General features: G+C 38.6%; 1 protein-coding gene across 2 annotated transcripts in view; it reads right to left on the reverse strand.

Annotated features, from left to right (window-relative positions):
- LIMA1 (LIM domain and actin binding 1) overlaps positions 1–14,978 on the reverse strand; it is a 133,348-nt gene that overhangs the window by 79,886 nt on the left and 38,484 nt on the right. For both annotated transcript variants that reach the window (XM_043966038.1, XM_043966037.1), the window contains exon 2: positions 7,754–7,897. In XM_043966038.1, the coding sequence (XP_043821973.1) occupies positions 7,754–7,872 (119 nt within the window). In that variant the 5' untranslated portion in view covers positions 7,873–7,897. The remainder of the gene's footprint in view (positions 1–7,753; positions 7,898–14,978) is intronic.

The raw sequence follows: 14,978 nt of genomic DNA on the forward strand, positions 1-14,978 counted from the left end.
GACCTAGACTGAAACTGTTCTTCTTTGAGGCTCTCCCTATAGATATTTTGGAACCATTCTCTTCAGGGTTTGTATCCTGGATATTCTTTTTTTTTTTTTTGCGGGGCAGTGGGGGTTAAGTGACTTGCCCAGGGTCACACAGCTAGTAAGTGTCAAGTGTCTGAGGCCAGATTTGAACTCAGGTACTCCTGAATCCAGGGCCGGTGCTTTATCCACTGTGCCACCTAGTTGCCCCACTATCCTGGATATTCTTATCACTGTAATAGTGTTTTTGTGGTGGTATTCTTTTGTTTGTTCATTCTTCCAGCCTACTTCTTGACTTTAGGCTATCTGCTAGGGCTGAGCTCTGCACTTCTGCAAGAAATATGTGGGTTATGCTTTTTTCTTTTTGGGTCCTTCTGCTGCTGGTTTCTTGAGTGTAGGTGGGTTGGGATGGGGGTGCTACTAAGAGCTGTGTTTTTCTAGGATCTATAGAGCAGCTCAGGTTGGAGACCTGCAAGTTTTCAGTGCTCCCAAAGTGATGTGATCCAAGGGAAAGTCTGATCACTCCTCTTCTGGTCTGAGCTCAACAAATTCCTGACCCAGTTTTGGGTCTGAGCAACAGACCTGTAGACCTGTCCCAGGTTAGAAATTCCAGGAAAATGAATGAACATACTCTGAAAGCAAGGGAAACTAGCCCAAGCCCTGGTATCTGGGGACAGGGACTTTTTCCTTACCTTTTTTCTAAGTCTAAGGCCTCTCAAGCCTTAGACTGGTAGCCTCAATTAATAACTTGGAGCTCATGAGTCTCATTCATTTCTGTCCCAAGTTTTCAACTGCCTTGTAAGGGACAAATTTAACCCAAATGGTATATGTTATGTTTAGCCTTTTTCCTATACTGATGGTTGGTGACTGTTTGGTATATGTGAACTCATTCTGTGTTTAGACATGAAATGGTCATAAGCATTTCGACAAAACTTGTGAAGACTGAAAGAAATTCAGCTGAACAGCATTAAATACCATAGGAATAAGATCAAATTCACTATTATTTGGGTGAGGTTTAGACTGAGTTCCTGGGAAAGTGAAGCCTAGAACCAGACTCCTTAAGTCATAGCCTGATAAATCACAGCCTCAGGCCTGATTCCCAGAGTGGATAAAAGCAGAATTAGGCTTCTGTGAGTTAGCTGAGTTATGAGGTTGGAGGATTCCCCTCTATTCAAGAGAGGTCAGACTGGAGCACTCAACTAGAAGATTGAGGAAGGCTCCGGAATGGAAAATAGTGCATCTAAGTACAAAAATAACTGCCCTAGGAAAAACCAATATTTTATATATTACTCACTACATAAATTAAACTTGCAAATTGTTTGCACAAATGGAATGAGCATACTAGAGATAATATAAACTATTTAGAGATAAGCTCAACAATTTCAAAGGAAGCATCCTTTGATCTAGACTTATACTCAAAAGATTTTTGGTTGTATACATTAGTAATTGTCATCAAATAAGTATTTGTTTTGTCTTTTTTCTATGTCAATGATGAATGCTGTTCTGTAAAAGGTTTATTTGCATACTAACAGAAGTAAAGTCAGTTGTAAAGGTTTTTCCCTAGTGGTTCCAAAAGCACAGATGCCTATGAAGCAATTCACAACTTTATCCTGTGCAATCCCTGCCCTGGCAAATACTTTTGGATTTACTTTTTTTCTCTTCTTCAACTAGGAAAAGCAGTTTATCTTTTTTTTAATCATCAGAAAATAGCTTTGACATGGCAAATGTGGACATTTGTTTTGCATGACTATATCTATTTGTAATAGGTTTTTTTTTCCTTGCCTTCTCATTGGGAGGAGGGAAAGGGAATCAACTGAATCACCTAGAGGTATCCTCAAACATATCTTTAGTGAATATCCTTCTCCTGCCAAAGTTTAGTAAATCTTTTGTTACCTGCTTAAAATAGATATATACTTGATGAAATGGAGGTGCCTTAGGGAAAAAGAATAATATTGCTGAATATCCTTTCAATGAAATTCTTAAATAAACTTTCCATTGTTAAAGATTATCATCCATAAGTGTCTCATTTCATTTCTGTCTCAAGACTAAACCAAGAGACTCATCTCAGTCTGGGCTCTGAACATTTGGTGTAGCTAGCAGGATTAGTTCAAAATTGCTTCATGGCTGAAGTGGTACAAAGCCAATGCAAAAGAAAAGGCACTCTGGATGAAAGGATGGTTTGATAGAAGAGTCTGACATTGTATGATCACTGAAGTTCTACCTACAGACAGCAAGTCTTCTCAATTTGACAGGGAATAAACCCCATCAGTGATCAAGTGGGATTAGCCCACTGGATGTTTAAGAATGTAAAAAGGGAGAAGAAGGTACCACCAGGGCTAATGTGTCCTGATGCTGCTGACTGAAAGTATGGCCTACAAACCACCCATTTTGGTGATTTCTGTTTTGTCCAAAAGACAGTTGAAGATATGAGTCTGGAGAGAAGTTTGGGCTGGATAAAGAGATCTGGGAAACATCTGAGATGATAAGTGAACCCATGAAAGCTGATGAGATCACCAAGTGAAATAGAAGAGAGGGAGAGGAGAAGGCCCAGGACAGAGCCTTGGGAAATCCACGTTGTTAGTAGGCATGAAAGATCCACCCAGGTTGGGTGTCCCAGCTTTCAGAAGCCATGTCCATGATTAAGAAGCCAGAGCGGTCTCCAACAGAGAAGCTTCTTGGCTCTTGCTGCTAGGAAGACTTGGCCAATGAAGACAAACTTAATTCTGGGCGATCCTCTCTGGCAATTCCCTATTCCATCCCCACTATGGATTACATCCAGGTCTCCAGACCCCTGTCCTACTCAGAGGGTGCCGTATGGTGCCAAAGGGTGGAATTTGGGGGAAGAGCTTTATTTATTTTTTTTTTTGTGAGGCAATTGAGGTTAAGTGACTTGCCAAGGGTCACACAGCTAGTAAGTGTCAAATGTCTGCGGCCAGATTTGAACTCAGATACTCCTGACTCCAGGGCTTGTGCTCCATCCACTGAGCCACCTAGCTGCCCCAGAGCTTTATTTTCAAATAACCTAGTTAAATTGTGTCTGCATAATTATAGGGAATGTGAATTTGCCTGAATGAAAAGAAATTCCTTAGCCTACTAGGTGTCAATCACAAGTCTCTGGGTAAGGTGAGGGAGAAGGTTTACCTAGCCCCTAAATAAGGGCCACAGGGACTCAGGAGGGGTCTTGAAAGGGACAAAGATTTAGTGAGCATCACCCCCCAGCGGGGCACCCAGGGTAGGGGAGTTTCCAGCTAGTAGCCTGGGGAACACTGAACCTCAGCACTAACTCAGTCCTAACTCAGTCCTAACCCTGGGATATGCTGCACACAAAAGAGTTATTACCTCACTACCGATGATCCTGATCTAGGATGAAAATCAGCACGGACGGAAATATCATCCTCTGCGTTGTGGTCCTGATGTTCTTGGCTCTGCTCCTACTCATCACAGCCACTCTTCTGTCAGGAGATTCACTAGAACCTGCCTCTGCCATAACCCCCCACACAGATCAGATCTCTTAAGATCCAGAAAGCAGTCTTTTCAAAGGAGAGGATGGAACTTGAGATTTCTGGGAACTTCTTAAATCTTAGAGATAACTGTTGTCCAATACTTGTGATTAAGCATTCTCAGGCCATTTAAGTGGTAGAAAAACCCCATGAAATCCTTCTGGACCTTGCCACTGAGGGAGTGGTAGGAGCAATATCCACAACTAATCTGGTTGGAACTCATGGCATTAGGAACCTGCTGCAAAGCTAAAAATTGTCAGCCATGCTCTAAGAAGACTGGGGGGGGGGGGGTCCCTGTGACCCACGCTAGTTTTTTCCCTGAAAAAGGCAATAAAATCACTCTAGAGATTTAGTTGGGCCAGAGGAATACAGCTTAAACTGTTTACATAACTTCTTGGATGTCTTGGATCACTAAGATCACAAATCATAAAAGTCCAATGAACAAAGAATCGGCATTCCTGAAATCTGATGTTTTTCCCACTACTGTAGGCATCAACGCACCCTTTTGATTGGTCATACTATCATGGCAAATGAGGGACCCTGTGCCCAACTGAACGAATGCTGTATTTTTGCTGAATACTGCTAGATAAACTTCCTTCTGCTAAATGTTATGTGGCCTACAAATGTCTCATTTTATTCCAATTCCAAGTCTGAACCAATTGACCCCAGAACACATCTACTTCTTTAATAATTCACTGGCTACTACCTTAAAACCCTTCAATCACTTAATTTTGTATAATTGTTGTCCTGTTAATCCCCAACTGCAAATAGCTCCTAACATTCTTGAAAGATTTGTAGGAAAGACAACTGACAAATTGAAGCCTTTCCAAAGAAGAGGGACCATAATTTATAAAGATCAGCTGGAAAGAATTGGGAATGTTTAGCCTGAAAAAGAAAAGCCTTGGGAGAAAAGAGGAAGCAATGATAGCCTTCTTCAAGTATTTGAAGGGTTCTCATGCTGAAAGAGATTTAGTCAAGGCTCCAAGAGGTAAAAAAGTTGCAGAGACAGAGACTCAAAGTCAAAAAAAAAATTAATAATCCGAGTTACCTAAAAATGAATAGAGTAGTGGTAGGTTCCCCTTCACTGGACATGTAACATCAAGTTGAGGTCAGACTACTTGCCAGGGATGTTGTAAAAGGAATTCTTGTTCAACTACAGAATGGACTGAATGCCTTCTGAGATCCATTCCTTCCACTTCTGATATTCTATAATATACCCTTTTGTCCATCCTCCCTGATACTCTTTAGGTAACAGATCTAACCTGATAGCTAATTCATACAGAGTTTCTTTAGATAATTTCTACCATTTTCCCTATAATTACTGTCTTCTAACACTCTAGGTTCTTCCTTTACTCCTCATCAATTATAAATGAACACTCTAGTAAGTCCTCCTGATTCAAAGATTCAGAATGTGTGGTTTGAAATATTTGTTGTCCAGTGTGCACAATAACAGCAATACTATATGATGATCAACTGTGAATGACTTAGCTATTCTCAGAATACAATGATCCAAGACAATTCCAAAGGACTATGATGAAAAATATTATCCAACTCCAAAGAAAGAACTGATGGAGTCTGCATGCAAATAGAAGCATACTTTTGAAAAACTTTCTTTATTTTTCTTGTTTGTTTTCTTGGCCTGTGTCTTCCTTTATAACATGACTAACATGGAAATATATTTTGCATGACTGTATGTGTATAAGCTATATCAAATTGCTTGCCTTCTCAATGAAGGAATAGGGAAGAAGAGAATTTGGAACTAAAACTTGTAAAAAATGAATTTTAAGAATTGTTTTTACATGTAATTGGAAATTAGGGTTAAGAAAAAAATATTTGTTGTCTCTTTCACAACCCATAATGGAGATAAAATGGTGAGTTCATCTCATAGCTTTAAAAATTATCTCTAAGGCCTCCCTAAACTTCATGATTAAGATGGTCCCTAAAAGTAAGATACCCTTACACTTCCTCTATATAGATGACTCTCATGTCTACCTATATAGTCCTAATCCCTCTCTTGAACTCTAGTCCTATATCACTGTCAATTATGTGCTTCAAAATGGATTTCTCAGAGGCACCTCAAAATCCACATGTCCAAAGCAAGACTATTATTCCTCCCAAACCTGCTCTTCTTCTGAACTCCTCTGCTACTATCTTGGATACCATCATTCCAGTCACCCAGGTTCTCAATGTCAGTGTCATTGTCAAGTTCTCACTCTTACTTACCTGGAGAGTAAATTAGTCCAATCTTGTCATCACAATGTCTCTCATAAACATTTCCTCTACTCACACAGTCACAACCCTAGTTCAGGCCTTTATCACCTCTCCCCCAAGACTACTGCAATATCTTTCTATGTGGTCTCCCTGCCTCAAGCCACTCCCAACTCCAATCCATCCTCCAAAGAGCTACCATATAATTTTCCTAACATGCAGATCTGATCATCTCACACTCCGCAACTCCTTGCCATCCCCAGCTCAACAAACTCTAATGGCTCCTTATTTCCTCAGGCATCAAATATACAAACTTCTCTGTTTAGCATTTAAAGCTTTTCACAAGTTGATTCTTTCCTACTTTTTCAATCTTCTAATACGCTTTCCCCTCTCTATACCCTGTGATCTACCCTCCCTAGCCTATTCCCCATTCCTCATACACAATGGTCTCCCTTTCACTTTGTATGCCTCTGCATTGGATGTCCCTCATATCTGGAATGCATTCCTGTATCACCTCCTCTTCCTCTTAGAATTTCTGGTTTCTTTCAAGACTCAACTCAAGTGCTACCTTCTAAATGAGGCCTTCCCTGATTGTATAACCACCATGTATATTCATTGTATTCATGTATGTCTGTGGGTATAAATGTATACACACATACACACCTGTAAAGAATATCCATTCCTTTACACATTACAATGTAAACACCTTAAGACAGGAACTTGGACTATTGTCTTTGTATCCCCAACATTTAGCAAAATGCCTAGTATACAATAAGCACTTAATAAATGCTTATAACTGACTTTCCTAATGATCATCAATGGTACCACTACTTTCCCAGGTTCACAGTTTTTGCTCTCCTCTTCAACACTTCCTATATCAAATTATTGAAGAAATATTTCCAATTCTTTCCATTAATCTCTCTTGCTTAACCCCTTCCTCTCATTTTCATAGGCACTACTCTAATCACTTCACATGTGGATGACAACCACCTTCTAGCAATCTTCAGTTTCTGTCTGTTCTGATCCATCCTACATATGACTATGAGAATAATCTTTCTCAAACAAGCTCTATTCACTTTCTTAATCAAGAGTCTAGAGTGGCTTCATATTGCCTAGGATTAAAAAAATCTAGACTTAAGGGCAGCTAGGTGGCGCAGTGGGTAAAGCACCGGCCTTGGATTCAGGAGTACCTGAGTTCAAATCCAGCCTCAGACACTTGACACTAGCTGTGTGACCCTGGGCAAGTCACTTAACCCTCACTGTCCCACAAAAAAAAAAAAGAAAAGAAAAAAAGACGAAGAAACTGAGGCACTGATGGGTTAACTAGCTTTCCCATAGTAACTCAGCTAACAAATCTATAAGTGATGTTCAACCCCACCCTAACTTACTTGGAGAAAAGGCAAAAGAAATGAAGTTGTTTTCTGGACCAAAGAAAATAGCTGAAGGTTAGAGGGAGGGAAAGGCTAAATGAGGGAGGGAAAGGCTAAATGAGGGTGTATATATCTGGTGTTCTGCATTCCCTGCAAAAAAAAAAAAATCTAGACTTGGCCTATATGGCCTTTTATCATCAATGTACTAATCTCTCCAATCTGATCTTTCAATATTCCTTTATAATGACTTTCCACTCCAGCCAATCTGCCTTCCCTGTTGAATACACTATTTGCTAATCCCAATCTCTCTGTACCATTACACCTATCATTTCTTCCACTCCTCTTTACATACTTGTAGTAAACTTTATATTTGTTGACACTTTGCTGTATAATTGTTTTTAAGCTGTTTCATATGTAAGTTTTAACTTTTGTAACTGAGTGATAAATTCCTTACCATGTATTCTAATTCTATGATATACTTTTTTGAAGATCTAAATTGAGAAACCACTTAGTAAATAGTTGTCAACTAATTCCTGGCTCAGCAACTTTAATCTTAACATTTTATACAGCATGTTTCTTCATCCCTTATTCTCTAACAAGTGGTAATATTTGCTCTAAAAAAAGTACTTCTGGATGATTATCAATACTTACTTGGAGAATATTTCCACAATAGCAGATGACTTGTTCTTATTGACAAGAGAAAGTTCTTTGGCGGTGATCCTCAAAGACTGTGAAGTCCATTGTCGCCTGGTAAATGGAGCCGGGTCCATCTTGTCTCAAGATGCTGAAATTCCCCTGGAATAAGGAACATTAGATGATCAAAGACAGAAAGTGAAACTATAACAAGACCACCAACAATTGACTTGAAGGAAGCAGAACATTATATTCGAAAGAACACTAAGATCCCAGGGGGGATCTTTGGGATCCCTAAAGCACTATCTAAATGTGAACAAGTGGTAGTCACCTTGGCTCTGCTACTAACTGGCCATCTGACACTGGACAAATCACTTTGCCTCTTTCTAGTCTGTTTCTGCATCTGTAAAAGATATTCAATTCTGGCTCAAAAATTCAATGCTTCTATGATTCTGTGACCAGCCCCTCATGCAGACACTGATTGTATTTCCTCTCTTTATATGTGGTGTTACCATAATCAGCATCTCAAAAAAGTTGTCATCAAGGTAGGAATGTAGCATGAAAGATGCTGAACTACTTTCAGGTTCTTTTTTGTCTGCCCCTGCCACACTAAGGCTCCCAGGAATTCTTTATTTTTAATACAGCTACATAGGTTCAACATATGTTAGTTAACATTAGCCTTGGTTATAGGAATATTTTTTCCTGGAATCACTAATTCCCTTGTTTTGCGATTATTTGGTAGGATAGAATCTTAATCTATTGTCACTTCAACTACTGATAATTCCTCTCTAAAACTGAATTATTTTAGATGTTATGTTAATAAAGATTGAAACACTTTGATACTACCAGACAGTTCTATGTATTCATGAATGTAATTGCTCACAATTTTAGAGATGGGAGAATCCATTCTAGTCCAACCTCTTATTTTATGGATGAAGAAGCAAAAGTCAAATTGCAGAATGGCTGGGCTAATTCACAACTCCATCAACAATGCATTAGTATGCCTGTTTTCCCAAAGCCCCTCCAATGATTTTCATTTTCCTTTTTTAGTCATCTTTGATCAACTTTTCTATTTTTTTTTAAAACAAGCACCAAATAGTTTTTTTATTTTTTATTTTTTAGTGAGGCAATTGGGGTTAAGTGACTTGCCCAGGGTCACACAGCTAGTAAGTGTTAAGTGTCTGAGGTCGGATTTGAACTCAGGTACTCCTTCCTGACTCCAGGGCCGGTGCTCTATCCACTGCGCCACCTAGCTGTCCCCACCAAATAGTTTTGATGATTTCTCCTTTATAGTATAGAGAGCTGGTACTGCTAGGTCTTTTCTTCTCATTTCCTCCCACATAACTTCCCTTGAGATTCTTGACCTTTTGTTCCCGATGGATTCTGTTTTCTTATCCACTGTGCTACTCCTCCTTCATTTTGTGGAAGAATTCACCTCATTTGTGTTCATGGTTATGATTGTTAATTGTGTGTTTCCCTCCATCATATGGGGCAGGTAGGTGTCACAGCGGATAGAGTGCCAGGCTTTGAAGTCAGGAAGACTCTTCTGACAGAGTTCAAATCCATCCTCAGACACTAGCTGTGTGATTCTGAGCAACTTGTTTACCTCCGTTTCCTCATCTGTAAAATGAGCTGGAAAAGGAAATAACAAACCACTCCAGTATCTTTAGCGACCCAAATGGGTTGATGAAGGGTCAGACATGACTTACACAACAACTCCATCATATTTTCCTATACTCTTTGCATACCCCTCACTCCACTTTACAAAGAGAAGGAATATGTACCAATCCCCAATTCAGGAATTAAAGCTGAAGATATGAGCAAATAGAAGACAATATTGACCACTTAAAAGAATTATTGTAGAAACACCCCAAAGTCCAACCCCAAAGAATGGCCTCACAGGTTCAGGTAGAGTCTAAGAGGAAAAAGATGGGTTGGCCTGTTTGCCTGTACTAGTGGAGGCTTTTGTGGCCGGCCTCTTTTCCTATTGTCTTCTTGCTTCTGGCTATATTTTGGTGCAGTTCTAGATTGGATTTCTTGATTATTATTTGGTCTGATGCAATTTTTAGTATTTTGCTTGAGGAGGTGTATGAGAGCTAAGGTGTTTGCCTCCATTCAGGCAGCCATCTTAACTGGAAGCCCATAAGAATGACCTTAAATGGAGCTGTGAACTGATCTAACAATTCTGGAGAGCAATTTGGAATTACACCCAAAGTGCTATAAAGCTGTGCATACCCTTTGACCCAGCAATACCATTTTTGGGTCTTTTTTCCAAAGAGATCATAAAAAAGGGGAAAGGACCCACATGTACAAAAATATTCATAGTTGCTCTTTTTTATGGTGGCAAGGAATTGGAAATTATGGGGCTGCCCATCAATTGGGGAATGGCTGAGCAAGTTGTGGTATATGAATGTAATGGAATTCTATTGTGCTGTAAGAAACGATGAGCAGGCAGATTTCAGAGAAACCTGGAAGGACTTGCATGAACTGATGATGAGTGACATGAGTAGAACCAGGAGAACATTGTACACAGTATCATCAACATTATGTATTGATCAGCTGTGATAGACTTGATTCTTCTCAGCAATACAACGGTTCAAGATAGTTCCAAAGGACTCATGATGGAAAAGGCTCTTCAAATCCAGAAAAAAAAATAATAACTGTGGAATATGGATGCAGATTGAACCATACTATTTCTCTTGTTTTGGGTGCTGTCGTTTTTCTTTTTTGAGGTTCTTCCTTTTTGCTCTGATTCTTCTAATGCAGAAATATGTTTAATGTTATTGTAACCTATATCAGATTACTTGCTGTCTTGGGGAAGGAGGGGAAAAAATCTGAAACTAGAAATCTTATAAAAACAAATGTTGAAAACTATCTCTACATGTAATTGGAAAATAATACTTTCACAATTAAAAAAAAGAAATAAAAGAAACAGGAAAAAGATACACAGGGGACAAAAAGGATGACCTTAAATATTTTTTTTCTTCTCAGTTACAAGTTTTTGTTTTGTTTTGGGTTTATTTTTGCAGGGCAATGAGGGTTAAGTGACTTGCCCAGGGTTACACAGCTAGTAAGTGTCAAGTGTCTGAGGCTGGATTTGAACTCAGGTACTCCTGAATCCACAGCCAGTGCTTTATCCACTGCACCATCTAGCTGCCCCCATGACCTTAATTCTTTTTTTTCCCTTTTTTTGTGTGAGGCAATTGGGGTTAAGTGACTTCCCCAGGGTCACACAGCTAGTAAGTGTCAAGTATCTGAGGCCAGATTTGAACTCAGGTCCTCCTGAATCCAGGGCCAGTGCTCTATCCACTGCGTCACCCAGCTGCCCCATGACCTTAATTCTTAACTAAGATGCCATCTGAAAGTGTCCTAAAATGTTTTAAATAATCATGCCTATTTATTTTGCAACTAATAGCTGCATTAAACATTATTTATCAGCATTTACTAAATATGCTTTAACCTTATTTAGGTTAAATGAAAATAAGAATGACTTCAGCAACATTTAGATACAATTTGGTTTTTTTAAAAATCAACCTTTCTTGTTGTATAATTATGTTTCCAAAACTTGTGTGGGTAAAGCTCTTCCATCTGTCAGTTCTTCCATCTAGGTCAATTATGTGTCAAAGAATTTCTTTGTGGAGTAGAATACTGGCCTAGTGATTACAAAAGGGGACACAAGAAGCACCCTGATTACAGATTATCAGTCAAGAGGGCTTCAATATAAAAAAGGAAATGTGTGAAGTGCCAAATTGACATACACTTAAAAAAAAACAAAACACAAGGATTTTTAGCAGGGATAGCAGCATCATACAGTGGAACCAAAGCTGGATTTAGAGTCAGGAGACTTGGATTCAAATCCCACCCTTTTCACTTGCTATAATTTATTTAACCTTTCTGTGCCTTGGAATCATGATCTAAATCAGAGGGTTGGGTTAGATAACCTTTGAAGAAGGTGCCTTCTAGTTTATGGTCCTATAGCTATCCTGAAAGTAACATATAATTAAAAACAAAATAAATGCCATTCCATTTGTCTATCAAAATGGAAATTTATTGCTATTTTAAAGCAATGGTTAGGGGGCAGCTAGGTGGCACAGTAGATAGAGCACCACCCCTGGAGTCAGGAGGACCTGAGTTCAAACCCGGCCTCAGACACTTGACAATTTAATAGCTGCGTGACCCTGGGCAAGTCACTTAACCCCAATTGCCTCATCCAAAAAAAAAAAAAGAGTAGCTTAAAGCAATGGTTAAGTGGTTAACACTGTGAAAGATCTGGGTAAGAACTAGCATGCTTTGTTTTGTCTTAAACAGAGACAAGTATTAAGATGTTAATAGTTTACATTTATATAGCACTTAATGATACTCAAAGCATTTTCATATGTATTATCTCATTTGATCCTAACAAAGGAGTTTCAGGTTTGTAGTACAAGTATTATCATTCCTATTTTACTCTTTAGGAAGCTGAAGCTCAGAGGGATTAAATGACTGACTTGTCCAAGTTCAGTTGGCTAGTAAGTGGCAGAGCACCAAAATCAAGTCTTTTACAATTCTGCTTGTCAGCACAATGCATTTTCTAAAAAGAACATGTGCAAGATTATTATTGGGGCAGCTAGGTAACGCAGTGGGTGGGGCAATGACCCTAAAGTTGAAAAGATCTGAGTTCAAATCTCACCTTAGACACTTAATAGCTGTGTGACCCTAGGCAAGTCACTTAACTCCAATTGCTTTAAACATACAGAATCATCTCCGGTCATCCTGATGTATATCTTGCCAATGGACCCAGAGGGCTCTGGAGAAGAGAGTGAGGTTGGGGACCTTGTACAGCCCTCGCTCACTTAAATTCAATTCCCTGCAAGTCATGGCATAACCCTGATGTCATGGTCCTCTTTGAGAATGAAGTTAAAAGAACAGGTAACTGCTATTACGGGATCCCACTCTAAGTATTATGACATAAACTTTAATTATTGCCTCTAGTATCTGGGGCAATAATTTGTACCAATAATAGCTCCCATTCAGTAGAATTTAACAGTTTACACTGTCACAAACCTGTGAAGTACATAGTGCAACTCTTATTATCTTCACTTTACAGATGAGGCTTAGTAGATTACATGTTCTGAGACTCTAGAAGAGAAATCAGCTCCGTTCAATCCAATAAGCCAAATATATGGAAAGCTTTTAAAACCAAAATTCTGGTAACGGAAATACAAATTATTTCAACCAGGAAGAAAAAAAGAGCCATGTCTAAAAAACCAGAGTATCTGGACAGGGAGGTAATTGAGGAGCTCAAGGTGTTAAAAGGGTACATAAAAGAGATGGAATTGGGTGACTGGAAAGAAATAGAAGACTGGTGAGATTCTTTAGCATTAATGGCAAGTAGTCTAATATGCAGTATGAGTGGAGACTTGCCATAAATGCTAAAGGTTAAAGGGTTTTGGTCTTTTTTTTAAGGTTATATTGGTGGTAGGGCAAGAGAATGAAAGAATGAAAGAAAACTAACACCAATTACTCATGTTTATAAAACTTTTTAAGGATATTTATTTTAAATGATATACCTTTATACCTAAGGCAAGTAATTCAATTATTAACCTCATTTTAAAGATGAAGAAACTAGTGGATAAAGCACTGGCCCTGGATTCAGGAGTACCTGAGTTCAAATCCAGCCTCAGACACTTAACATTAGCTGTGTGACCCTGGGCAAGTCACTTAACACCCCCTGCCCCACAAAAAAAAAAGAAAGAAAGAAAGATGAAGAAACTGAGGCACTGATGGGTTAACTAGCTTTCCCATAGTAACTCAGCTAACAAATCTATGAGTGATGTTCAACCCCACCCTAATTTACTTGGAGAAAAGGCAAAAGTAATGAAGTTGTTTTCTGGACCAAAGAAAATAGCCTGAAGGTTAGAGGGACCAGCTAACAAGAAATGAAAGGCAAGATAAGTGAGATGATAAAAGAGCACCTATCTGCCCTCTATGAGCTTAAATGCTAGACTCATTGCACATATCTTAGAGTACTGAATGAACACAGACTGCTAAGTCTTGAATAATAAATTGGAGTGATACGTATATTGAAAGTAGAGAAAGGAAAATGTCCCACTTTCCAAAAAGGTGACTAATAGGTTGATAAATCAAAATATGAGCTAGTCAGTTTAATTTTCTCATTTAATAATTCATAATATAATTTTATCAAGAAATGGTTTTCAAACATTTAGGAAGTGATCTCTTAAAGTCAGGATGGATTAAGGATAATTCATGTTAGATTAATTGTTTCCTTTTTTTTTTTTTGACAGGATTACTAATAGAGATCAAGGGAATCCAGTGGACATACTGTATCTGAATTTCAATAATAGCTCCTAATTTTATAGTACCGTAAGGTTTCTTATATGGAGTTATCTCATATGAAGTTCATAAAAACTGTGGAGTACATAGCACAAGCATTAATTAGTATTTATTATCTCTACTTTACAGATGACAAAACTGGAGCTTAGAAAGATTTAAGTGATTTGTCCATGATCACAAGCTAATATACATCAGAGATAGGGCATGAACCTATCTCCCTGACTCCAATTCCAACACTCTCTCCAATTCCTCATGCTGTCCCCTAAGGAGCAGAGTACTCAATAAGGTCTCTCATGACATGTTCATGGATAAGATGGCTGGAAATGGACTAGATGATAGTGTTCACAACTAGTTGAATAGGGCAGCTAGGTGGTGCAATGGATAAAGCACTGGCCCTGTATTCAGGAGGACCTGAGTTCAAATCCGGCCTCAGACACTTGACACTTACTAGCTGTGTGACCCTGGGCAAGTCACTTAACCCTCATTACCCCACCCAAAAAAAGAAAAAAGAAAGAATAACTAGTTGAATAGCTGGAACCAAAGAATACTTATTAGGGCATGTTCTATTTAAAATGTTCAATTTAACATATTTATGAAAGACTTAGATGAAGTAACAGATAGTATGTTTACCAAATTTTCAGATTATAGGTATAGGGGAGAGATAGTAAATCTTCATTAAGAAGCAACATGGTTCAATGGAAAGAACACTGAGCTCATAGTTAGGAGAAATTTGATCTTGAAGCCTGGCTTTGACAATAACTATGTGATCCCAAGCAGGTAATTTAACCTTAACTGAGATTTCTTCATCTGTAAAAAAAGATGATAATTACACTTGTATTGCATACTTGACAGAACTGATGTGAAGAAAAGCTTATATAAACTTTTTTGGTGAATTGAATTTTATTGAATG

This window comes from Dromiciops gliroides, chromosome 5 (genome assembly GCF_019393635.1).
Source record: "Dromiciops gliroides isolate mDroGli1 chromosome 5, mDroGli1.pri, whole genome shotgun sequence".
Classification (NCBI taxonomy): Eukaryota; Metazoa; Chordata; class Mammalia; order Microbiotheria; family Microbiotheriidae; genus Dromiciops; species Dromiciops gliroides.